At 35.0% G+C, this 27,462-nt stretch overlaps 2 protein-coding genes across 2 annotated transcripts; both read left to right on the top strand.

The window, feature by feature from the left end:
- Positions 1-3,699: 3,699 nt before the first annotated feature.
- On the top strand, positions 3,700-5,328 carry LOC132172163 (Protein kinase superfamily protein). The gene is made up of 2 exons (XM_059583613.2): positions 3,700-4,274; positions 4,358-5,328. The coding sequence occupies exons 1-2, from the start codon at positions 3,725-3,727 to the stop codon at positions 4,798-4,800; spliced, it is 993 nt and encodes a 330-aa protein (XP_059439596.1). The 5' UTR covers positions 3,700-3,724; the 3' UTR covers positions 4,801-5,328.
- A 16,839-nt stretch (positions 5,329-22,167) lies between these two features.
- LOC132168531 (NAC domain-containing protein 73) lies at positions 22,168-26,790 on the top strand. Its single transcript, XM_059579524.2, has 4 exons — positions 22,168-22,251; positions 22,450-22,680; positions 22,752-22,941; positions 25,720-26,790. Exons 2-4 carry the CDS (start codon positions 22,531-22,533, stop codon positions 26,328-26,330), a joined length of 951 nt encoding a protein of 316 aa, XP_059435507.1. The 5' UTR covers positions 22,168-22,251; positions 22,450-22,530; the 3' UTR covers positions 26,331-26,790.
- Positions 26,791-27,462: the final 672 nt, after the last annotated feature.

Below are 27,462 nucleotides of genomic sequence, written 5' to 3'. Positions count from 1 at the left end.
TTTCATCCCCTTTTTTTTTTTTGTTAGTAATTTTATTTATGGATAGTTTGAGATTGTATTGTTAAAAAAATTGCGATTTAAAATGTAAAAACTTTTTATTTTCAAAGCACAGATAAATATGTGTTTTTTTGAAAACACAATTTTAAAAAGTTTAACTTCGATTTTAAAGGTCAAACTGCAGTTTTGTTAAACGCTTAACTGCATTTTTAAAAATTACATTTTTAAATCGCACTTTGTGAAATCGCAAACATAAATGGATTAGACATAAGGGTGGATATTAGTTCCGTTGGTGTCAGTAGGGACATTTTTTCCTAACGATTCGTGGAAGTCGGTCATACTGACAAGGAATAGTTTTGATTTTTCTGGTTAATCGGTTAGTTGGTTCATACGTGGTTGGTTAAGTCAGTTACAAGTTTCTATGTTAAGATTTATCAACTTCTTTGTAATTACATAATCAGTAAAGCATATGCTTTATAAATGAAAAGAAAAAATTAATTCATCGAACACAAACTAAAAGGACAACTATAAATTAGCTAGACAAATACAATAAGGAAACCTTTCAAATAAAATTCAAAATTTACTTGAAAAATCGGTTAATCGTTGGTTAACCGACAAAAAAAAACTTTCTACCACCTACTGAACAGAACCGATGTCGAAACAATATTTTTATTTTCCTTATCGATTGCTAAAAGTCGGTTGTCAGTTGGTGACGGTTTGGTGGCTGTCGTTAAGCGATTAGTAGGTGATAAACGGTTAATCTGCCCACCTCTAGGATTAGTAGACTACTTTGCAACTATCATACAATTGGATGATTCTGCAGTAGAAACCAATCATTATATCAGCACTTGTAAAAGAAAAAAATTAACTAAACGCTGATTTTTACTACCATATCATTTAGTTATATGGCACTAGTACAAGAATCTATGTAGGACTTTTATCCCCAAAAGTAGCTTGACTTTTAAAATTAACATTAAATTAAATTTAATACTGATCAATCTTAACTTTAATGACAATTTTAAAAGTCACATCATCTTTAAAATAAATAAAAATAAGGTAAAAAGCTTAACTATGGCATCACCCCTCTACTAAATAGAATTACTCTTTTCTTTTATTCTTTTCCTTCTCTCTACCCAATTATTGGACTGAGAAATCATTTCACTTGAATATTTGTGGGCTCGGTGAGTTGGGCCTGATCAGAGCCCAAACTTCTTGAAACCCTATTTTCTTGAACCACAATCCATGACATCTCAAAGTCCATATTACAGTGTTTGAATCTGGAAGGCTGAGCCGACAAAAATATATGGTGCGCCCAAGTAGCTCTACTGGGTCCGATAGAGCCCACTTTTATTTTACTTTGATGGTTATGGTCGGTATCAATTTGCATGATTGGGCTCGGTAGGGCCCATTTTGGGTGATCTCAATTTATTGAAATTTTTTTTTTTCGCAACAAAAGACTTCCGTTTCATAAAATATGATCTCCAGTTGATTGAGTTACCCATTGAAAACCTATACTTGGAAGCCTTAATTAGAGAGTACTGATCAAAATTAGAGCCTTAATTTTTTTCATAGAATAAATCTTTATTATCAATTATTATTTGGATGCCTTAGACATGTGCCTAATTTGCCTAATGATTACTTAAAAAAAAAGCCTATGATTGACGTCCTTGCGTTTATTAATCTAGGTTTTTTTTTTTTTTTTTTTAAATAAAACCGATCTCATTCAAATAATCTGAAATAATACAAAAACATCTAGAGTCAAAGCTCTAAATACCAAGAGCACGAGGCACTAAACTCCAAGAGAAAGTTGCTCTAAGAGAACAATATGACTCATAATATCAGGGACTTCTTCCATCCAAATTCTAAAAATTCATGTAATCCCTGCTACCCTTGCCAAGCCATGAGCTGCTTTATTAACTTCTCTTTTTACATGCTCCAACCTCCATGTCTTAAACCCCGTCACGATAACATGGATATCTTCAATAATGTGGCCCAATTTTCCCCAAGGAAGTCTCCCGATAATAGCTTGGACCACTATTTTGGAGTCCCTTTCCAATCTAATATTTTGGAATCCCAAGTCTCTACCAAATTCCAAGGCATACAAGGCTCCCATTGCTTCCGCCACTGTTCAAGATAATACCTTAAGAGACGTTTAAGATCAGTTTCCCACTATTCAAAAGAGGAGAACCCTCGGCTTTTTCCCTTCTCCCATGTTGAATAGAATAGAATAGAATAAAAAAAAAAAAAAAAAAAAAAACTCAAAGCCCGAAATTAAGGATGTAATCCAACGGTTCGCCGTGTGTCTTAATTAGGAGCTCATTCTTAAAACTTGTTCATAGACACGCAATCATCACTTCCTTATTCCGTGTGGTTAATTAGCAATGTATATGAGTGAGTGCATCCATGCCCAATCTTTTTCATATGACTATTTGCATGATTTTTCCCATGGTAGTTGACACGGATTGATATCCATCTTATGTTGTTGGGTTGCTCAATTGGCTGGGAGCCATGCTTTATGATCTGCATTCAGCCGGTTTTATAATTTCAACTTCTTTTGTTATTGCCCTTAATACGTCAATTTTTTTTATTTTATTTTATTTATTTATTTATTTTTATTTTTTTACGTTGATCTTGTAGGCTAATGACAGATTTGGGTTGTTGCTCATGATAAATTTGATCAATTGTTTATTGCTCATGATAAATTTGATCAATTGTTTAAGGTTTGAGTATAAAATAATTTTTGTTATAATAGGGCCAATTTAGTTACTTTCTGGGTAGGGGGCAAGCTTAATTATTGTCCCAAATATATATAGATTTAGCTAATTTTGTCCCAATACCAGCCATCCCCTCCTTTTGTCTCTGATATTAGCTATATGTGGTGACTCTGTAGACTATAGGAAATGTTCTTCATGTCTGAACATAAAAGACTGGTCCTAATGATCTCCTAGTTGGTGAGGTAAAATTAAGCTGCTCTCATAGTCATCTTAAAATCATCCACCCTAAATTGGAAAACATCATTTTAGAAAGGAGATTCTTTAGTAGTTGGTGGGTAGCCCCCTTTGAATGGATAGATTATAATACGCTAATGAGTGTTAAGTATTACACTGGTTATTTATTAAGTGAGACTGAACTTTATAAGTGACTTAGCCAAATTGAAATTATAATTTGACGGTCATTTTAAAAGTAATAGTGCTTTTCCAATATCGTTACAGTTTACTCGTTCCATACAAGACAAATATAGTAGATTGCCCCCAAAGGAAAGGTGAAAGTCAGTCAACTACTTTTATTATTCTAGTTTAGAGATGTTTTATCCTGTCAATGCTTGAAACGTAACCCTTCTGTTTACTGAAACTCATGAGGAATCCCAGTCATGAATGAAGAGGTATATATACCTAAGCATGACAAAGCAAAAGAATTTCACACATAAATACAATAAAAAACACACTAAATTGTTAGCATATATACGTCATATTGCAGCTTGTTTTTCCTACACTTTCTAACTACATGTTTGATAAAGTAAAGGAGGCGGCCAACCATTAGCAAAAACAAACGACACATAACTAAAACTAGAGAAAGAATTCCAACTTTCTCACCCATTTTCCAAAAGATACCCTCTATTTTCTACTCATTGATTTGGTCCTCACCAGCTTTTGATCTCCCATATATACCAACTCTTCCTTTATTCATACTCAAATCCCCCATCAAACCCTGCAAAAAGATATCGAAAATGAACCAAACTCATGCGCATATTGCTTACTACTTTGTCCTGGTTAGCCTATCAATCTCCCTCATCGTTCTTACTATTTTCCTCTACCGTTTCTGCAAAAAGAAACCTGTTGAATCTGAAGAAACACTTCCCATCAAGCTCTGTGCTCGCGCGTACCTGTTAACGGATATCGATGCTGCCACCGACGGCTTCAACCACCGGAGAATTGTCGGCCAGGGCCGCCTAGGAACGGTGTATGCAGGCGTACTAGAAGAAGGAGAAGTGGTGGTGGCCGTCAAGCGGATTCTTTCACGGCTGGTGTTGAGTAATGCAGGATTCAGGTTTTCTACTATGATCAAGTCGCTTTCTTTTGCCCAACACCCCCATATAGTGCCAATTATAGGCTATTCAGAAGCTCCTGGTGAGAGAATTATAGTTATGGAGTTTGTTGGCATGGCAAGTTTGGATTTCTATTTACATCAAAACCCAGATGGGGCGACTCTGTTGGATTGGAGCAACCGTTTGAAGATTGCAGCCGGCGCTGCCCGAGGGCTCGAGTACTTGCACGAAGGTATTGTAAATCACCACTTATCTGAATGCTTATGATATCTGATATCATAAATTTAATCATTTAATTTATATTTTAACTAACAGGTATGACACCGAATATTGTCCATGGTTGTGTCAAGGCCTCGAATATTTTGATTGATGTGAAATTTTGTGCAAGAGTTAGTGATTATGGGCTATCGTTTTTGGCATCCCAAGAGAAGAAAGGCCTAATGGGGTATGTGGATGATGAGGCTGGTGCTTGCAAGGAAAATGATGTTTATGGTTTTGGGGTGCTTTTGTTAGAAATTTTGAGTGGGAGATTAGAAAGTGAAGAAAAGTTACTTGTTAAATGGGCATTGCCATTGATTAAAGACATGAGATTTTCTGAGCTTTTGGACCCAAGACTCGTAATTCCTTCTGATTTAAATCCTTTTGTTAGACTGGCTAAAGCTGCTTCAGCTTGTGTTGGTAACTCAAGGAAGAGCAGGCCTTCAATGGGTCAAGTGGCTGCAATTTTGAACAGTTTGGAGATGGAGGTATGCTTTTGATTCACTGCCTCTCCAAAGTGAGCCAATTTAGATGCTATTTTATAGCTAAACTGTTATACGATTGTCATACAATTTGATAATGTGACGGTAAAACTCAGAAGATTATATAATAATCGTATAATAGTCTACAAAATAACATTATTCTTTAATAAATTGGTGCCTCCTAAGTTGTCCGCGGAGCCAAGTATACTTCTGGTCTAAAAAGGTTGCTGCTGCTACAAGTATCTGATCAGAATATTCGAAGAAAAATTGGAAAATTTGGGCATTTGACTTTGATCAAATCAAATCATCTAAGAGAGTATGAACTTTTATGGGGCTGAAAGAGCAACACAACATGTTAGAGTTGTCCTGCATGTGTTTGACAAGTATTCTGTGGGAACAGTTGAATGGAAAGGTGGGAACAGGTGACTTTGTCCTTTGGACGGTGAATTTTTGATGTTTTTGTTTGCGTGAGGAACGGGGAATCTCTTTTGTGATGAAAGGGACCCGAATGCCTTTCTTTCAATCAACCTCTTTATTTCCTTGTCATTGCTTCCTCTTTTGATTAAACATAAATCATCTGCATAATTATATGGCTATTGGCTACGTATGATTTTTGTTTTTGTTTTTTAGCCAAAGGCTACAACTGTTCTAATGTTCACATGATGTATAGTACTTGTGACCCATAAGGGACCCATGTCTTTTTTTTTGTTTTGTTTTTTTGAGGTAAAATGGACCCTTATCTTATTATAATTCGAAGGTGATTAGTTTGAATGCAATTATTGGTTTTTTTTTTTTTTGTCCGTGGTGGCATGTAGGAATGGAAGTGATAAACGGCTTAACCATCAATCTAAAAACCCTAATGCTATTTAGATAATGATTTAGTTAAACCTTTAACTTTTAGAATCGTAACGTAAAAGTCTTTCAAAAATTGTTATTGGTTAAAAGAGGTGTCTTCAACATATGCTTTAAAGGGAGCTTCAATGTAAAATGTTTGTTATAAAAGTTCATTGTAATACATTGAGTTGAGTGAATATAATATTGAGGTCAATAGTTGACTTTTTGTTTTTATTGGTTCCTCTATCCATTTAGCACATTGAAAAATAATAATTAAAGAAAGTAGACACTAGAATGGATAATTTGTTAGAATTTATATTGAAAAAACAGTAGCTAATATATATAGCTAAAATAGCATAGAAATGCTCTAAATTCAACACAGCAAATTAAATTAATTTGTCATCCTAATCATGTTTTTTTTTTTTTTTTTTGTCTAAGCAAATTAAATAAGGAAATGATACATGAATCAAAAAACCGAAAAAGAGTTGGGCTCCCCAACAACAAACCCAAATCAGTAATACAATGCAGAAAATACAAACAAATAGAAAATGTGCCAAAAAATGGCTCGGTCCTCTGAATCTTGGTCAACAGACCAAGAAATGGCACCATCAAAGTGGTGTTTTAAGCAAGCCAAAGATCTGACTAACTTTGAAACAACAACACCCTCCAAAAGGAGGCTGTTGAAGGAGAGGCACTGAATTCCCATCTGGATCTGTTGTAGGGGAGAACCGATCTCCGGTTGATGAAGCAATCTCCACAAAAATATCAAACTAGAGTAGTTCAAGGAGATAAATAACCACAAAAAAACAACAAAATACAACAAACAAAAATACAAGACACAAAGCAAAATACAATAAAGAAAGCAAAAACCCCTCAGCAGCATCGGCTATGGAACGAGATTCTGGGCCGGAGAGTGTAAGCCATTCACCGGAGTGTGAAGTACACACGCCGGTGATGGAGACTAGAGGGCCAAAATCAAAGGAGCAAAATACCACAAAACATCGGTAGGAGTGGAGGTAGGCGGGCGCAGGACAGATCGGAGGAGCCACACGTGGTCATCCTAATCCTGTTAGTAGTTTATCCGTTTTGATAATAAATTGTCGGACAATATGAGTAGGTCGTCTAACTACCTGGATGGTCAATGGTGGGTGGAATGATCTCACCAATGGATTTAGCTCATTATTTATGATGAAATCATTTTTACTTATTTTTTTCCTACATAAAAATATATTAAATCGTAGTTCAACTTTTAAAATCATGCATTTTTAAAAATGTATCCTCTTACTTACACGATTAGAAAACACTAATTTTTTTTAAAAATATTTTTAACGTTTTCAAATCACAATTTTTTAAAAATACACTCTCAAAAGATACTTTTTTTGCGATTTGATTTAAAGTTGCATTTTTTATCTACCAAAATCGCAGTTTTAAATACACTCTATATCTAGCAAATGAAAAGGAACAAACACTAAACTGATAGTTTGAATTGAGAAATGAGTAATTCTAGAAATTCCTTTTGTATCATTTCAAAATGAGGTGACTTTTAAAATTACCATTTAATTACAATTTAATAATGATCAATCACAAGCTTGATTGTATTCAATTGGCTGGAGATCACGTCTTATGAAGCGGAGGTCACTAGTTTGAAACCCTCTTCCCCCTCTTATTTGGACATGTAAAAAAAAAAAAAAAATCACAATTTTAATTGTGATTTTGAGAGAAAAAAAAAAAAAAAACACAACTTCATAAAATTACTACTAGTCAATAATACTATATACTAGTCAATACCAAAGGATATTCACTTCAAAATATATATATATATATATCAAAGGATATGAAAATACTTGAAGAATTCAAACTTAATGAAACAGTTGAATAATAAATGCGATTGAAAATATGGAGCTCAAATATGAAATATCCCCTTCTCTCTCTCTCTCGTGTGCTAGAGTCATGGCCCAGTATGGTCTGGGCACATGTTCATCCCAAGGTCCCAATCCAGCCCAATTCAGTGGCTATTTGTTTTCTCCTGAGCGGGCTCGGCCCTTTTGGACTGAAAGGCTTCCTCAGGAAATGCAAGCAAAATTCCAAAAGATTGTTTATTTATTTATTTTTTATAAATAATGTATCAAGTTTATTTACAACCATAATTCTACCGCATATATTATTTGTTATCCAAGTTATAAAAAGAGTTTCAAATAAATCCTTGAGTCAATGCGTGAAAATAAAAAAACTCACTCAGTTTTTTTGAATATTTACTCTTTAGGTCAATCGAAAAGATGTCATAAGCACTTATTTTACATTTTCTTCAAAATTTCATTCAATTTCAAAACTCATTGTTTTGCCACGTCTACTTTTTTTTCACATCACTTTAAAATATTAATTTAATTTTAAAATTAAATCTAAAAAAAAAAATTAAAAAAAAAAATTGAAGGGGTGGCTAGCGGTGAGGCTACCACCCTTGGCCACCCCAAACCCCCCAATGGGTTGGCTTGCAACCACCCCACAAGCCCCCCCCCCCCCCCCCCCCCCCCCAAACACGAGCCACCCCGTTGGGGGGTTTGGGATGGCCACAAAGCCACCCCATGGTGGGTTTGGGGGTGGCCAGGGGTGGCAACCCCACCGCTGGCCACTCTTTCAATTTTTTTTTTTTTTTTTTTTTTTTTTTAGATTTAATTTTAAAATTAAATTAATAAAAATTAATATTTTAAAGTGAGGTGAGAAAAAGCTGGTGTAGCAAAACGGTGAGTTTTGAGTTTGAATGACGGACGTTAGACATTTAGAAGAAAATGTATCGAGCGAACTTATGACATCTTTTTGATTGACTTAGTGAGTAAAAATTCGAAAAAAAAAAAAAAAAATAGTTGAAGGAGTTTTTTGCAAATTTACAATATAAGTTGGAAACCTTATGAGAAAAAACAAAAATAAGGCATTGAAAAAAGGACAGAAATTTACTCCAATCTGGAAGAAATATCCTCAAACTCATTTAAAATAGTGTCAAGTGTCTATAAACATTTAAAATGTTAGTCTAAATTAGTAAACTGCTATTAATGACCTTAAGAATTTAATGTGCATTTTAAATGTTTATAAATACTTGACACTATTTTAAATGAGTTTAAGAATATTGTCTTATTAAGATATGAAGGAGAACTCTCCCTCAAGATGCTCTCTACTAGGGTTTCATCTCTAGCAGAGAGCGCCGTCATGTTCTCCCTCTCCCCCTCCTACCCCTCATCCTCTTCTCCCCTCACCCTATAACTAACCTATTTACTTGATGTCCCTTGCTCTTTGAGCGTTTTCTTCCTCTCCCTCCCTCTCCACCCCTTTTCTGATTTTAGGGTTTTTTTGGAGGCCGATCTTCCGCCCTTCTCCATCCGCCGCGCCTGTTGTTGGGTCGGGTTTGGCTCCGGTTCATGTCGTCCCTACTCGATTGACCGCTCGACGCGTGCTCCACCACCTTGCTACCTGGATCCACCAGTGCCCATCACACCTTTTTCACTGGATCTGTCTCTCCGGATGTGGTTTGATTTCGGTTCTCTCCGACTGCTTTTTTTTTTTTTTATTATTTTTTTATTTCATTTTTGGTTGTTTTATTTCCTTTCCTTTATGCCTGTCTTTGGGCGTGCATTTTGGTGTGTTGTTTTTGTTGCCTTGCCTGTTTGTCACACTTTGTTGGTGATGCTCTTGAGGGATTCACTCAAATTCCCCCTAGTTTGTTTTGTGTGCGACGCCGATCTCTTTCGCGCCCGCTCTGCCGCCCACCATCCGTTGTCGGGTCTTTCCTCGTGCCCTCCCTCGATGAGCTCCAATGCTACCTTTCGCGTCAGTTTTTAGCTAGCACTCGATCAGCTTCCTTTTGGCTGCCGTTACCTGCTTAATGTGATTCTCTTGTTTTATTCTATTTGTATTTCTGTTTTAGTCCCTTTATTTCCCTGTACGCTTTTATTTCCTATTTTTTTGCTTGTAATAAGGCTCTGTCCCCTCTTGATCTGCATGTGTGATGCCCTCTAGGCTATTTGCTGTGGTCCAAATCTTTGGGTTGTAGATGTGAACGTTATCTTGGCTTTCAGGTCGAGGAGGAAGAGTTTTGATCGGAGATTTGTCTACCCTCAGTTTTGAGGAATAAGTACCACCTATGCATTAGTTTGAATCTGTTTGGCACAGATCTGTTTTTAAATATGTAGATTAGTAGTGGATTGGTTTTGGGTCTGGAATCTAATACGTCATCTGTGACGCTTGTAACCTTGTAGCTTTGGCTATGGTTGCTTGTAAGAGCTTTTTGCTCATGATTTCTATGAATGAGACTGATATGGATTATTATTTTTTTTTTAAAAAAAGGGTTTTAGAATTTTTTTCTAAATTGGTTTAGAAGAAATTTTTGTCCTTGAAAAAATTGCTCAAAGTTTATGCCTTTTAAAACTTTAACTTCAAATTTATCCTTATCTACCCATATAATGATCAAGGGGCTGAAATGAGTAATTCTAAGAGGCCCACTTGTGTCCTACCAAGAATGATGTGGCTATTAAAATCACTATTGGGCTTGTGATTAGTCATTATTGAATTTTGATCAAAGAGTGATTTTAATAGCCACATCATTCTTAGTAGGACACAAGTAGTTCTTCTAGAATTACTCGGTTGAAACATGCGTTGTAAGCATTTTAACAAATAAGTGATGAAATTAAAATAAGTTGAAACATAGGATACCGATATCATATATTTTCAAAATTTTAAATTATGATTGTTAGCTTATACTTTCGGTATAAGTGAAGTTCTTCATTTTATTTAATATTTTTTACAAACAATTTTATTTATTTATTTATATTTAATTTTGCCTAGCCTCATCGACGGTGAATTCTAAATTTGGATAGATGGGATAACCTCTATCTCCATTCTAGTATTGATTGGTGAATTAATTAAGTGGACTTGTTGACAACAAATTAGCGGCCGTGACGTGTGAGCTGTGTGTAGGGGTGGGCAAAAACCCGACCGCCCCGCAAACCCGCCCCGCCCCACCCCGAGCGGTTTTTAGGCATATTTTTGCGGGTTCGGGTAGGATCTCTCCAACCCGTGCGGGGCGGGGCGGGTTGCGGGTATAGAGATTTATTTCATGCGGGTACCCGCCCCGCCCCGATCCGACCCGCCCAAGTATAAAAATATTAAAACTAAAAAAACCCTAACCTAATTTCCTAACTCTCTCTTTCAGTTTCAGCCGCCTCTCTCCCTCCCTTCCTCTCTCAGCCTCTTGTCTCTTGCTCTCTCTCCATCTCTCCATCTCTCTTGCTCTCGCTCTCGCTCTCTCTCCGTCGCTCTTGCTTGCTCGTCTGCGCCGCCGCTCCACCTCAAATCACTGGCTGTTGCGCCGCTCCCACCTCCACTCCACAGACCACGATCCACGATCCAGGTTTTTCTCTCTCTCTCTCTAGGCCTCTTTCATGAATGGGAACCAAAAGATCTTTTATCATTCATATCTAATCATTTTTTGGTTTTCTATTCCATTGTTTATAGGTTTGATGTTGGGTTAGGTTGTGTTTGATTGTTTCTTGGTATTCTGATGTAGGGTTTGTTTGAAAATGGAGGACAAGAAACCTGCAGAAGAGACGAAAATGGAGGAGAAGAACCCAACCCGCACAACCCGCATCAACCCGCCCCGCCCCGCCCCGCACAACCCGAACCTGCGCGGTTTTGTTAATTTTGCTCGGGTGACGGGTTGAAAAATTCAAAACCCGCAGGGTGCGGGGCGGGTGGAAAAAAAGCCCATACCCGCCCCGCCCCGACCCGTGCCCACCCCTAGCTGTGTGAGCTAAGAAACTGGACTTATTATATTTTATATTTAAAACTTTTTTATTATATTTATAAACTTTTTACATTTTTATTTATATATAAATTATATTTAACTAGTTAGTGTACGTAGAAAACAGTTTTGAGAGGAGGTGAGGGCAGATCCTTCTACTCCCTGCTCCTACCCTCCCCCAACCCTACTTCCTTTTTATTTTTTAATTTTTTAATTTTTTAATTTTTAATTTTTAATTTTTTTTTTTAATTTTTTTTTTTTTTTTTAATGTTTGTAGGTGTTCTCCAAACAAATCAGCAACTTTGGCATTTCTGCTATGCATCCGTCCACATTCCACTGTGTTGTGTCATTCATCTTTTTTCCAACCGCTGCTACTACTTGTTAGTTGTTTATTTGTGCTTTTTTGTTTAAAATAATTAAGAGATTTATTCTCTATAGATTTGTATGCCCTCATGAGTGAGGAGGAATAATTAGGTGTGATGAGTTATTTCTCACGGCCGGTTTAAATAAATTTTGTTAGGAAATTTGGTTACTCATGTCTTAGATCTAGTATGCTCGGAGTGGATTTGCGCTTTAACTGTATTTGTACATGGGTTAGTGGAAGATTAAAGTCATAGATAGCACCTGATTGTAAGAATTTTTGTTTGTATCTATGACTTTGTAACCTCATAGTATGTGGTTATGATTTTTGCAGAGCTTTATTCATATTTTGTGCTGTAAGAGCTTTATGCTCGTGATATTTAATTAATGAAATACTCAGATTTCCGTTAAAAAAAAAAAAAAAAACCTAGTTAGTATATGTAATGAGATAAAATGGTATATTATCGCTTCTAGTAATGCTCTCCCGGTCGCCACCGGTTGTTAAAATATAATTTAAATGATTAAATTTATTCATTCATATAAGTTTAAGCTCAGTGTCCGTCATTCACCTACTATTTCAATAAAATATTTAATATGTTAGATTTTACCTATTAAAAAGAAATTTGATGTCATACATAAGAGAGTATTGAATATAAATTTAAATAATTAAGTTTATTACTTTTTATAAACTTATTGTTTTAAGAAAAGTGATGATTTCATCACATTTTGTCGTTTTCATTAATTCTTTGGGAAGATGGGCTTTCAAACACTCTTATAGCACATGAAGCAGCTATGGTTTTTCTCTTCTTTGTTGATATTGTTGTTGTTTTTATTCTTTTTTCTTGTCTGTATTGTTCTGTTGTTCTATCTCTATCTCAAAGCTGCACCCAAAAGTAAAATAAAATAAAATTAAATTAAAAAATTGATAAAAAGATGAGACATTGGTATATATACCTAATATGAAATCATTCTATGCTGACCATTTGGTCATTTACGCGTCAACATGACTCAAAAAAAAAATCTCTTTCAGTTGTTTGATAAATTGATTCATACTTAGTTCAGAGCAGCATCAGCCAGCACAGGCAGGTTACCATCATCAACCCACCATTTGTGCAGCATGGGGTCCACGACCATATAATCATTTGACTAATAAAAGAGTCATTGACCCAAGTACCTCAAAGTCACCTTTTCCTATTCCTTTATTGACACCGCCATAGCTTTTGCCATGCATCTTCTTCTTCTGCTTCTTCTTTGTCCACAAGAAGCTAGCTGTCAATAATTAGGAGACCAGTAGTAATCGTTGTGTAAATGCCTATTCATAAACCCTCATCAACCAACTGTCCTCACACGCTTCTCACCTCGTACGTGTACAACACTTTACCCAATCAATACGCGACAATTAGTCGTCACGACATTTTCAAAAAGTAATAAAGTTGTTAAATATTTAAATAATTTCTCTTAGATCCACTTTTATCCAACTGAAAGATTGTCGAGTAGATAAGTTGGATAATGACTCTTCCGAATCCCTTCTTGTGATCTTGTTGAAAAGTCTTGCAACTTTGCCTCTCAATTTCTTAATTCCCGCCGCCAAACCTGGTCGTGATGTTCTTTGTCACCGATATAGGGTCCGTTTGGTAAACTCTTTTGTCTTAAATATCGTAAATAATGTGATATAAAAAATAAGAATATTTTTATCTTAATTTTTTTTTTTAAAATTGTTTGAATAGTTAAAAAAAAAAAGAAAAAAAGAAGGGGGATTTGCCAAACAGGCTCGGGATCGGAGCTGACGTGGCTTGAGGGGGATTGATCATGGCTCCATGCTCGGCATATTCGGTTCACATTCCAAATATACCTCGTGCATGCACTTGGGTTTATGATTTTTTTTTTTTTTTTTATTCTTCATTGATGACTTATGGATAATGGAGTAGTAGAGCCGTGCCGGGCAAGACTTATTGTATCCACTAGAGATGAGGAAGCTGATTTTTGGAATAAGAATTCATCGATGTAAGTTGTTTTTCATTGTTGATAGTAAATGATAGTTCAAGTTGAATTTTGTTTAGGATTTTTGTTGAGACATTATTTATACACATGGTATCTAACATATATATAATAATGCATGAAGTGAAAAGAGTAATGCTATAGACCATCCGTATTTTAAGATCATATCAATACTGAAAGAGAGTTTATTATATCAGAATGTTGTGTAAAACTCAATTTTTACAGTCTCTAATAGAAATTTGGCACATCAAGTAAAAACACCAAATACAATAGAGATGAAAATATTGTATCTTTAATTCAAATAAATCTCATAAACTTTTTCAGTCGTTCTAGCTCAACGCCCACCACCCACCACCCACCACCCACCACTGAACCCTACACCCACCTTTGAGCCCTTAACATCAGAGTTTCCAAAACCAACCAAGATGGTGGTTCCATTAGTTTTATCGATGAGTATTTTATTTATGAGATATTTTGTTAAGAGAAAGAAAATTATTTTGTGCGAAAGGTTATATTTATTTTTTGGTGTTTTAAGGTAAGGTGTTTGCTTCCAATTGAAGGGTGCAAAACACCTAATTTACACCACAACCTAATTGAAGTTCTTCTCTTATTGAAAAGATACAAGAAATATAAATTGGGAACGTTTAGCATTACTTGGCCTATAGTGTAATATTTAAGGAAATCAGGTTAGGATCTCTCCCGTGTCACCTTGAGTAAAATGGGTGGCTGAAAGACGGAAAAGGATCCTCTTTATTTCAAATGAATGAAGAGTATCTATTTAGTGCATTTAAGGAGGGTAATATTGTCTTTACATTTTAGGGGCAATTTTTTTGGACAAATTTGTCCTCTTAAATGCACTAAATGGGTACTTTCAATTTCATTTCAAATGGAGAGATCTATTTCCCCGAAAGACAACCTAGCTATTTTTTTCTTTGACATATCCACAGAAGGGAAGGGGGAGAGGGAATTCGAACTAGTGACTTCTACTTCATGAGGCGTGGCTCACAGCCGATTGAGCTACCCCTTGGAGACAAGACAACCTAGCTATTAATTTTTCTAACATTAAACATATTTTTAATATAGGGAAAAATATAAAAAAGCCCCACAAACTACCAGCCGTTTTCGATTTAGCCCCCTAATGTTCCAAAAGTGATAAAGTAGCCCCCCAAACTACCAAATTATTGCATTTTGGCCACTCCGTTAGTCAAAACCGTCAGTTTGGACGGAAACTGCAAAACGACGTCGTTTGTTACGGGTAAGTTACTACAATGCCCTTTTGAGAAAAATATAAAAAAGCCCCCCAAACTACCAGCCGTTTTCATTTTAGCCCCCTAATGTTCAGAAAGTGATAAAGTAGCCCCCTAACTACCAAACAGTTGCAATTTGGCTACTCCGTTAGTCATTACTGTCAAATATGATGGAAAATTCAAAACTACGTCGTTTTGACAATGGTAAGTTACTAAAATGCCCTTTTAGAAAAAAAAATCATATTAAAACAAGCACGCTAAATGGCGCCGTTTTGCTTGAAATTAGGGTTTCCTTACACTTACCAAAACGACGCCGTTTTGATAAGTGTTAGGAATAAAAAGAAAAAACCTTAGACACCACGCAGAAAAAACCCCCAACCCCAGTTTATCTCTCTCCCCCAAACCGCCGACCACCACATCGTTCTATCTCCGGCAACCTTCTCCCTCAAGTGAAAAAAACGCAACGCCCCTCTCTCTCTTTCTCTCAAAACGACTGCCCCTGCCACCACCATCCATCACCGCCGGCCACACCATCCACTAGCTACGAAGCGCCACCGAAAAATTCTTACCCATTGTAGAAATCAAACAAAAAAATCACGTTCGTAGATAAACAACACCGATCCGACAGCTATACCATGAAATACAATAAAAAGATTGAGGTATGGGTAAGATTTACAGGCTGTCGGAGATAGACGACGTGGTGGCCGGCGGTTTTGGGGAGAAAGATAAACTGGGGCTGGGGGTTTTTTCGTGGGTCACCTGCGTGGGGTCTAGGGTTTTTTCTTTTAATTCCTAACACTTACCAAAGTGGCATCATTTTGGTAAGTGTAAGGAAACCCTAATTTCAAGCAAAACGGCGCCGTTTTGCTTGCTTGTTTTAATATGATATTTTTTTTCCAAAAATGGCATTTTGGTAACTTACCATTGCCAAAACGATGTAGTTTTAAATTTTTCATCATATTTGACGGTAATGAATAACAGAGTGGCCAAATTGCAATTGTTTGGTAGTTTGGGGGCTAGTTTATCACTTTCTGAATATTAGGGGGCTAAAATGAAAACGACTGGTAGTTTGGGGGGCTTTTTTATATTTTTCCCAAAAGGGCATTGTAGTAACTTACCTGTAACAAACGATGTCGTTTTGCAGTTTCTGTCCAAACTGACGGTTTTGACTAACGGAATGGCCAAAATGCAATAGTTTGGTAGTTTAGGGGGTTACTTTATCACTTTTGGAACATTAGGGGGCTAAATCGAAAACGGCTGGTAGTTTGGGGGGCTTTTTTATATTTTTCCCTTTAATATATAATTATTGAAACAAATTTTCAGATGTCATACCTTTAAACGCATACAAATTTATATTTAGCAAACTTTATTGGTAAAAGACATTATTTATGTTGTCTTTCATTGTCTGGCCTAACCGTAAGTTGAAGAAAAAGAATAGGATGAAAGGAACGTTTACAAGAAGCTTAGGCCCAAAGTTCAACTCTCTCATTTGTCACTTAAAAATATAGTCTAAAAATAAAATATTTTTTTTATTTGCTGAGCATTAAATATTTGACGCCTAGATTCCTAACTCTTAGACCATCCTTTTGACTTTTTTGGTACATAAGCATTCAAATGGAACAGAATTCTCTCTATTTCAACTTCTCACCCAATTTGCCAATTTCTCAAATTCCTTTTGATATATATAATTCCCTCAATGATCCCGATTGCTTAATGTGAGATATTACTTCTTCATAATTTTGGTAATTAGTCGGACCAAATCTGCCCAAAACTCTTGTTCAAAGATTTCCCCACGTACGTACGTAATCACATGTTCTTCTTCTTTAAAGGCCTTCTGGAACCATTGAAGCCAGTGGTTAGCTTCCCCTTCTGGGTAAAAAGACTGCCTTTTGAACTTTCTACTAATGGGGTGTTCCTTGACAATTGGAACATTGTTAATTAGCCAACCACCGCTGTTCCAAAAGCAATCTTGCCAGCTAAGTCTTTAATCCCTATGTACTTCTAAACGTCATGTTGCCTCCTGAAAATTCACCAACTTTGCCACCAATTTCTCTGGGTATAGTTAATTAGGAGGAAATTTTCTTCGACCCACTCTAATAAATATTAGGTATAATTAAATGATTATTAAAGAAAACATGTGTCACAGATTGACATCTCCTAAAATTCTCTTTAAATTTGAGATTCTTAAATTCATAAATCTCATCCGTTCACCTCATTTAAACGTCTAAAATAAGCTATCTTTCAGCATTTAATGAGGAAATATGACTTATTAAATTTCTTGAGGGTAGCTTCCTCATTAATTTTTCTCATTAAATGCTGAAACATGACTTATTTTAGACGTTTAGATGAGATGAACGACTGAAATTTATGAATTTGATAATCTCAAATTTAAATAAAATTCTAAAGGATCTCAATTCGTATCTCACATGTTAGAGGATGCTTGACATGTATTAGAATGAGTTAAAGAAAATTTCTATCCATTTCTCTTCGACTTTAACCAGTAATTAATATGGTTGAGTTGATGATTTCGATAAGGACTATTTAATGCAGTGTGATTCCTTTACAAACTATTTGAAATGGTGTAAACAATTGCCTTGTAATTTCGCAATCTCAATACCATAACTTAGGTCATGTGAAACCAAATATCTCCCTTGTTAGAACACACTTGGCATTTATTAGAATGAGTTTGAGGAAATTTCTTTGAAACTATTTTGAAGAAAATTTCTATCCATTTCTCTTCGACTTTATCCAGTCATTAGTATGGTCAAGTCGATGACTTCGATGAGGACTATTTAATGCAGTGTGAATTCCTTTGCAAACTATTTGAAATATCTTGCAATTGCCTTATAGTTTCCCAATCCCAATACCACATTTTATTATTATTATTATTATTATTTTTAACAAAGATATTCTTCATTTATGAATAATAGATCAATCAGGAGCAATTTGCTCCCTTATTATAATACTATAGATACAATTTGAAATTTTCTCAAGCCAAACATTATCTATGACATATATGATGGCTTCCCTAGCCAAACTGTGAACTGCTGAGTTTGCATCCCTTTTAACATATTCAATCATGCACCATCTCAGTAAACACATATGTTCTTGAATACTAGCTACAATATGCCCGAACTTACTCCAACTTTTGTGCTTCGCTTTAACCACATTGACAATTTGCAAGGCATCTCCCTTTATAATAACATCATAGAAGCTCATCTTCCAATACCATAATTTAGGTCATGGTGAAACCAAATATTGCGTTTTTTTTTTTAAAAAAAAACAATGATTCTTCTTTATCCATGTAATAAAAATAGAACATATTGCTATAACAAAACAATATCATAAATATAATGAAAAATTTATTCTATTCAAATCTGATCTATGTTTTAACTCTTTGAATGTCACTGTCCTAATCAGTTTCCAGATTTGCAGCATATTTCGACGAATCACGTCTATGGCCACTGTCCGGGCCACTGGAACTTTCTCAACTAGACGATGATTTCCTTGCTTTTCCATCTCTACTACAAGCGCATTCCCAAACGCAATTCACTTCGCTGCCTCTACTATCAGTGACAATTATTCCAAATGACCCCTAACTCGCTATATCGGGATATTCTCACTATCAATATTATTATACCATACCATCATCATCTTCAAGTTATTGCCATTTGACTTAATGTTTTATGGAGTAATTTTATATACCACTGTCTTACTATGCTAGTATGATATTATCAATCAACTATCTTGTTAAAAGGGGAAAAAAAGAAAAGAAAATAGAAATGTTATACATATACTACACACTGTCGATCTCATGTGGCTGATGTGGCATTGTCCATCAGCTTTAAGATAGTTTTAAAAAAATGGCTGATGGACACTGTCACATTATCCTATATATATATATTTGAACACAACCTTAATAGTATTACAAGTAGCTAGTAACATCTGTTGGTGTATCCAATCCAAAATGTTACAAAACTGTTAGGAGCTAGCTGTCCAACTAATACATGATGTTCGCATCAAATTACATGTTTTAACCATCTAAATTACTCTTCAACAAGATTCATATATATGCAAGAGAGATTTGAAAAAGAAATTAAGTATTGGTCGGGTTTGTTTGATAAAATAATTTAGACTGTGCTTTTTGCTTTTTAGTTGTGTTGAAAATTAATTTGAACTGTATTTTGAATTGTTTCTTAATATCTTTATTTTTTGCTAAAAAAGAAATACTCTAAAAGCATTACGAAGCCAGTCCAATATTATTTTGTTTGTATACAACACATATACCGGAGACAGAGAGAGATAAAGAGAGAAAGTGTTTGTGGATAATGATCACGTGAAGCCAAAACTCAGCAACAGACAACTTGGAGCCTCTCTATTATGAGAAAACAACTTGACAAAGTCCAAACCCTAATCCATACGTTAAAGTTTTAAAATCTCAAAGCTTAACGCCTAAGCTTTTTGTTGCGTGGCTTCTCTGAGAAGCTCTAAGACATGTCGGCTGGGACAAGAAATATATAGATCTCGAGATGTTCTTGTCTACAATCGTTTTCTTTTCAATACTTGCAACTTGCCAGCTTTCCAACAATAGAGGAACGACATCTCACAAACATATATCGCCTGGCCCTGAATCTAGGCCATGCCAGTTAAGAATGACTAAAAAAACCATAACTGGATTAAAAAACTAATTACAATTGGACCAGTTTAATCCTTTTTTTACTTTCTAGAGCCGTGATTTGATTATTGTCATGCGATTCAGCTTGCTCGACAAGTCTTATGCTTTTGCATCAAGAAAAGAAAACTAGGATTTTAAAGTGCCACGTTTACTGTGAGTGGAAACGTATTGGACGCTGCAAACAATTACGTACGTTGGATAATGGATATCGCGCAGACGGTAATTCTTCCAACTATTATTTAGATAGCAAGTGGGCTTAAGAAATGTTTGGGGACATTTCATATATATTTTATATATTATAAAATAAGTAAAAACTAAATAACGTTTGATATCATCTTAAATAATTAAACCTTAATTCGTTTCTCATTCATGAATTGTAGTAAAATTTGACCCGTTTGTTAAATTATTTGATTTTTTTTTTTTGGTCTTATATATATATATATATATATATATATATATATATATAAACCTTAATTGGTTTCTCATTCATGAATTGTAGTAAAATTTGACACGTTTGTTAAATTATTTGATTTTTCTTTTTTGGTCTTATATATATATATATATATATATATATATATATATATATATATATATATATGCTTTCTCTTCTCAAAATACTCCTAAAAAAATATAAGGAAAAATTATAGTTTACTCCCCCAAAGTTGACAGCGTTTTTCAATTTGAACACCAAAGTTTCAATTTTTGCAATCCACATCCCCAAAGTTTCAATTTTTTGCAATTTGACCAATTGTATCCAAAACTTTACATATTGCCCCTAATTTTTTTTTTTTTTTTTTTTTTTTTTTTTTTTTTTATAAAAAATTAAAATAAAAAAATAAAAAAAATTCGGGGTGGCTACGCCATCTGGCCATTTTTGCACCCCCAATTTTTTTTTTTTTAATAATAAAAAAAAAATTAAGGTCAATATGAGAATTTTGGAACAATATTGGTTGAATTGAAAAAAATTGGAACTTTGTGGGGGTGGATTGCAAAAATTGAAATTTTGGTGTTCGAATTGAAAAACGCTGTCAACTTTAGGGAGTAAACTGTAATTTTTCCAAAATACAAAAATAGTTTCATCCTTATATCACATAGAACACTTTTTTTTTTTTTTTTTTTTAAGAATCAGATCTTTAATTATCCTAATTAACATCATCTGTTTAGTATGAATATGACTACACCATTGCCCTTAATTAACAGATATAATTATTAATATGAACATGTTGAAAAAAATTTAGAATTTTTTTTTTTTTTTTGCTTTTTAGTTGTGATGTGACGTAAAGATGAAATTAGTTTGTGAGTATTTAATTTATGTTTGAAGCTATTTGTTAGAAGCTATTTGTTAATGTTCTTACTTTTTTGCTAAAAAAGAAAACACAAACCATATGCAGTAATCAAAATAGATTTCACACATTGAAAAAATCTTAAATGACCTAATACCATGTACACTAATTAGATGCAATAAAACAAAATTTTGACCATAAAATATTAGGCACCATCTTAATCCGCAAAAACGAGTATGTAATAATTTAATTAAAATTTTATTAATATTGTTGTAGTCATTAAAATTTTAAAACCAGTGGAAATATTTGATGATGCGTTTTGGGTGTTGGTGCAATATGACATAAGATGCGAAAAATGGAGGAGTATTCGTGGGATTAGGTCTTGTCTGGCATAAATGGGACAGTGCCGGGGAAATTACCATCAGTCAACCAGTTGAAGTATCGTAACTACACGGCAAATTTCACCGTGATCTCCAGCTGAAAGCACGAGCTCACACAGAGACAGAGAGAGAGAGAGAGAGAGAGAGATGATTCCTTGCTTGGCATGAGAAGTAGTCTACGTGAAGAAAGGGATTCGCAAGAATATATATACAGGTTTACAGGTTGGTACATGTAATATTATTTCCTTCGTGTTATTTTCATGTTCGTTTGTTCGTATGTACATGTCTGAATTTTACAACACCTTTAAAGGTACTCTAGGTTGACGCTGCAGCCGATCGAACACCCCCAACAATCCCTCTCTCTCTCTCTCTCTCTCTCTCTAAGAGGTGAAACGTCCACAGAAGAATCAGGTTGCCTCATCTCCACTCTAGCTGTATACCCTCTTGCACATTAGCCAGGTTTAACTTTACTAATTAATTAAGCTTTTAAATGAATAAGCGTGACATTCGACTTTAGACACATGGTAAAAACAACAGAAAAAAGAAGAAAGGAAAAAAAAAAAAAGAGGAGAAAGAAAACGAACAAAGAGAGATAGACGTCGTGCTTTTATTCGCTTGTGTTGTGTACAAGCGTATATACGCAAGGATACCCAAACTTGTCGTTCAAGCAACCTTTAACTATTTTTAGATATCTTGTTCTTTTCCCTTCTTTTATAGCCTTTGTTCTTCTTGCAACCTTTCTCTCTGTCTCCCTCTCCCTCTCTCTCTCTCTCTCTCTCCCTCGCAGAGGAATTGAAGCCCTCCCAAGAGCTAAGAAGAACCCAGATCAATCATTGAAAGAGCGAAGAATAAAAGCGTGGAAGAAGTACTACTAGATTCCTTCTCTAACATCAAAAACAAGAAGGTGGTTATAAGGAAAAAACGTGCTTAAAAAAGTGACACTAACCCCAACCCCAACCCCAACCCTTGCTTGCTTTACTTCATGTTCTTGTGATCTTTCTTCTTCCCGTTTTTTTTTTTTTTTAGCTTTTTGTTTCTTAGTGTTTAATTAATTTTCTCCATCTCTATTAAATCTTCTTATGTGGGTATGTTATGTTTATAGAGTTGTCTATATTTTGGAGAAGTGGAGGGAACAATAGGGAAAGTCCAGTTTTGGGATGGGCGTGAGAGCAAATCCAAAGAGATGACATGGTGCAATGACTCAGACGATGAGAGGGCCCTTCACATCATCGCGCCAACTCCTAAAGATAACAATAACTTCACTGAAAGAACCGATGAAATTCGGACCATAACATGCCCATCATGTGGCCATAACATAGAATTCCAAGATCAGGTAATTAATTATTTTATATATTTTTTTATATGTTTCTTGATCTCTAGATTCTAATTTATGTGAACAATTAGGCCGGAATTCATGACTTGCCGGGGCTACCAGCCGGAGTGAAGTTTGATCCAACGGACAATGAAATTCTTGAACATTTAGAGGCGAAGGTAGTTTCCGACACTGGGAAGCTTCATCCTCTTATTGATGAATTCATCCCGACGCTTGAAGGAGAGAATGGAATTTGCTATACTCACCCTGAAAAGCTGCCAGGTGATTATTCTTTATTAATTTTTGTTATACCCTAAAAATTTAGCATGTGTTTCTTTCATCTCATAAATCACAATAAATTGTGATTAAGAAAGTGAATTAAGGAGGAAAGTTACGTACTAATTGAGAGTGATTGCCAAGATTTTTTATCGAAAAAAAAGGATATTAATTGCCAATATATATAATTTAAATTTGTGGGACAACTACAAATATAAATTTAAGGATATTGCGTCTCCATTCATAGATGTCGTTTTTAGAGAAACGTAAAAACATGCACATGTCTTAAGCAGGACATTTATGTATGTTATAAGTAAATACCTAAGTTGGCTGTGATTGCTGACACGATTAATTGCGGTTAGGGAGTCGGTTTCTCTTTTAATATGTAAGAAAGGAGCTAGAGAAATCATGTTACTTTCATTCCTTAATTAAGATTAGTATGTATAATAAACTTTCAACACCACCACCAATACAAGGGTTTTATAGTGCTAATTAACGTAAACCAAGAAAAATGCTACACTTACTGCTATTTTAGTATTTTATAACTCTTTGATGAAGTAGTGCGAAGTGGCACTGTCACGTTAGCCTCTCAAAAATATTATTGATGTGGTACTGCTAAGGTAGTTCAAAAGAGAAATTGTCCAGCCTTTTTTATGAGATGGTCGGCTAAATCTTGGGGGGATTGCACCCCTGGAGCCCCTCAGGGTAGTTGCAAGCACTCCCAGTGTGCCATTTGGTGGTCACGGCCGCCAGATCGGATGGTCTAACCACCCTCGTGTGGCGGTTGGGGTTGGGGTTGTTGCCGACTAGGAGGAGTGGAGCAAATTCTTTTCTCCTAAGGTGGCATAGGGTTGTAAAATGATTGTTAAGTGTAGCATTATTCTTCATCCTAATCTTCTAGTTTCTCAATTGAAAAGTAATACTTATGCTTGTTATGTTTGTAACTAATATATATATAAAGGAATTTATTGAAAAGAAACCTCAACATTAACAAATAGAGCCCCCCCAATATAATCTCCTAAAATCAAGAAGGCATAATAGCCGAACGAGGAAGCCAACACAAGCAACAACAAGTACTTAAGAGTGCTACAAGGACTAACTAAACTAAAAGATTACATTAAATAATAATAATAGAAAAAAGAACCCTAAGATCCAACCAAATCCCTATTAACAAAAAAAGAAAAAAGGATCGGATACCTTGCAAGGAATTCACTTTCACCCTTTCCAATAAATTATCTTAGAAACAATACTCATGACAATTTTGTTTCTCCACTAGAATAACCTAACATTTTTATCATCCCAGATAGCATACACGTGCACAGTTGCAATTGGATGAGAATTTGTTGCATTTAGCTACCTGAATTGCTAGCAATTTGAAAAGTTTTATAAAGAAAGGGGTTGTAGGATCCAATTGCCCAAGCCCTTGCCTCATGCAGGTTGGAGCTGCTTAAAACAAGTAGGTTCCGCAATCCTTGTTTGTAAGACTGTCCAAATTACTAGCAATTTAGGCATAGTGTAAAGGATTCCCATCCATTGCAGCTAGCATAAGTTTGACCACTATATAGAGAAATGATATACCTTTAAAACAGGTGGCCATCCACTAAATAAAATTCTCCCATTTTCTACTGCATGTATCCCACAAACTGGTAAACAATATCATTAACATCCATTTCTGTAGCCTCATTGACGACACAGGTATGTTTGTTTAACCTTTTTTCCGATGTAAATAGATTTAGAAAAAAAAAAAAAGTAAGAATGTTTGATATAAAAAAAGTAAAAAATAATATGAAAAAGTAAAAAAAAAAAAAAATTGTGTTGTAATGATTTATTTATTTATTTAAATAGTAGTAAAAAGTAAATGATGTGATAAAAAAAAAAATTGATGTTAGTTATTTTTTTTTAAAATAAAGTGAATAGTATTGAACAAATGAGAAAGAGCACTTTAACCATCAGTGCCTTACAATGACACCAAAGAAATCTTTCACGAAAGGCTATCAACATTTAACCGCACACATTTACTTTTTAGGGATAACTTTACTGAAAATTCATGAACTTCCACTCGATTTAACTAACCCTCCCTAAACTTCAAAATTTCTCAATTTAGTCTCATGAACTTTTAATTGCTCTCAATTTGAACCTCTCCGTCAAATTTAACTATTAGAAATACCAAAAAAGATCAAAATATCCATGATTTTTGTTTTTTTAAGTAAAAAAAGGTTTTGAAATTAAAGGTAAAGTTGAAATTTTATAAAAAAGTTAATGTTATAAATGTCATTTAACGTTTAAAATCTGACGGAGGGGTCAAAATTGATTGTAATTGAAAGTTCAGGAGATTAAATTGAGAGATTTTGAAGTTTGGGGAGGTTTGTCAAATCAGATGGAAGTTCAGGAGTTTTCAGTCAAGTTACCCTTATATATATATATATATATATATATATATATATAAGGATATATATATATATATATAAGCATAGTCATGTTCTCATGCTTCATTGTCCTTTAACCTGTTGTTGTTCCCATTCTATTTTTAAGTTGATTCCACAACTTTCTTTTTTCTCTCTTTATTTTAGTTTTCGATTTGGTTGGTGAGATAAATACGTGTAACATTTAATTAAAATGTGAGGTGAATTATAGAGTCAAAATTTGAATTCATGACGTTTGACTATTCAACGTATGGGGTCTTCTTTTATGTAGTTCTAAGTTATTCTAGATGCTGATTACTAACTTTTTTATCAAGCAACCAATGAAACTTGAATCAGAAGTATTCACATTTTGGTGATGCAGGAGTTAGCAAAGACGGCCAAATTCGCCACTTCTTTCATCGACCTTCAAAGGCATACACGACAGGGACGAGGAAACGAAGGAAGGTCCACACCGATGAGGATGGAAGCGAGACAAGATGGCACAAAACAGGCAAGACCAGGCCTGTCTTTGCCGGTGGAACAGTAAAGGGTTTCAAAAAGATCTTGGTTCTCTACACCAACTATGGCAGGCAAAGAAAACCTGAGAAAACAAACTGGGTGATGCACCAATACCATCTTGGCGACAATGAAGAAGAGAAAGATGGAGAATTAGTGGTCTCAAAGGTTTTCTACCAAACACAGCCTAGACAATGTGGTTCGAGTATTAAGGATTCCTTTGTCGAAGACAAACAATTGATGACGAAGAACCAAAGCATCGGCCATGATCATAACAACAATATTCCTATGCCTAAGAACGCAGCTCTTGTGGAGTATTACAATCCTAATTCTTTCATCAACTATGATCATCACCAGGGGGGGCATAATAGGGAAATCTCACCACAACTAATTCCTAATCTGGTTGTCCAGGGTGATGGGTCATCTTTTATTCGAATAGCTTCAGATGCAAGCAAAGGAAAGTTTGAGAGAAAATAGTGATGGGGGAGCTAGCTTCTGGTGGTGGTTGTTGCTGTTGCTGTTGCTGTGTAATATTAGTCAAATAAGTTATATATATTGGATTGAGATTTCAATGAGGACAAGAGGGGAAAGTAAGGGGAATAATAAGATAATATGGCTCAAGTATTTCCAAATTGGGTATGGAAAATTTGGCCAATGTTGTTGTTGTTGGAAGTTTCTTTTGTGCAGGCCTAGCTAAGGAATATGTTGGGAAAGTGACGTAATATTTTAGGAATGTACAGATCGAAGGTGATGATCGATGCCTACAAACATCGATCCGTACGTATGATAGGGTTAGTATTTAGTTTCATCATTACTTTGTTCCTCTCATGGATCATGAGGAACTTTTGACTCAATTGATGATGATGATACCGCTTTGTTGGATTTTCGTTGTAGATTTCCTACAAAAGAGATTATTCTTAACTTTCTTGTTTGTGTGTAAGCTTTTTGTTTCGTCATTATGTACAATGATATACAATGATTTTACTATATATATAAGTTGATTCTTACTAATTAATTACTTTCTCTTGTTTATTTATTTCATGGCTTTTACTTAAAATTCAAATTCAAGATAGTGATTATGATATTATGTTTAATCATTTATACACAAATTTCAAATTACTAAAAGATAGAGAATGTAAATATTTAATTAATATTAATTCTAAGAAATAATAACTAACACCAAAAATACTCATGCAACTGGTTGAGAACAATGTATAAGAAACACCAATGGATTGAGATGGCGTAAATTCTAAATTGCTTTACTCTTAATATTCTTTTAACAAAAAATTATCTTTTTCTTTCTTATTAAATTACACTCCACAATAATTTTCTTATCTTCTTCAAAACTATTTTAATTTTTTGTTATTCCATAGGCTTGGTTCTCTCTGTCTGTGTATCTGAGTCCTGCCAGCTGGAGTGTGTGGTGGTGCGTGTTTGCGGTGCATGCTACATAGGCTCTGACAACAGTACCACGTGGCCCTTCGCCATGCCTGACGAGTTCCACGTGCGATCCCACGCGTTTGCCAGCTAATCCTCAAATCCCAAATTCTTTTTCTTCCTCTTCTTCTCTCACACTCACATACAGAGACAAAGAAGAAGCCCCCGGCTG

The sequence above is a fragment of the Corylus avellana genome, chromosome 1, assembly GCF_965113065.1.
Source record: "Corylus avellana chromosome 1, dhCorAvel1.hap1.2, whole genome shotgun sequence".
In the NCBI taxonomy this organism is placed as follows: Eukaryota; Viridiplantae; Streptophyta; class Magnoliopsida; order Fagales; family Betulaceae; genus Corylus; species Corylus avellana.
The sequence above is the reverse complement of the archived record's forward strand: the minus strand, read 5'-3'. Positions and strand labels throughout refer to the sequence as shown.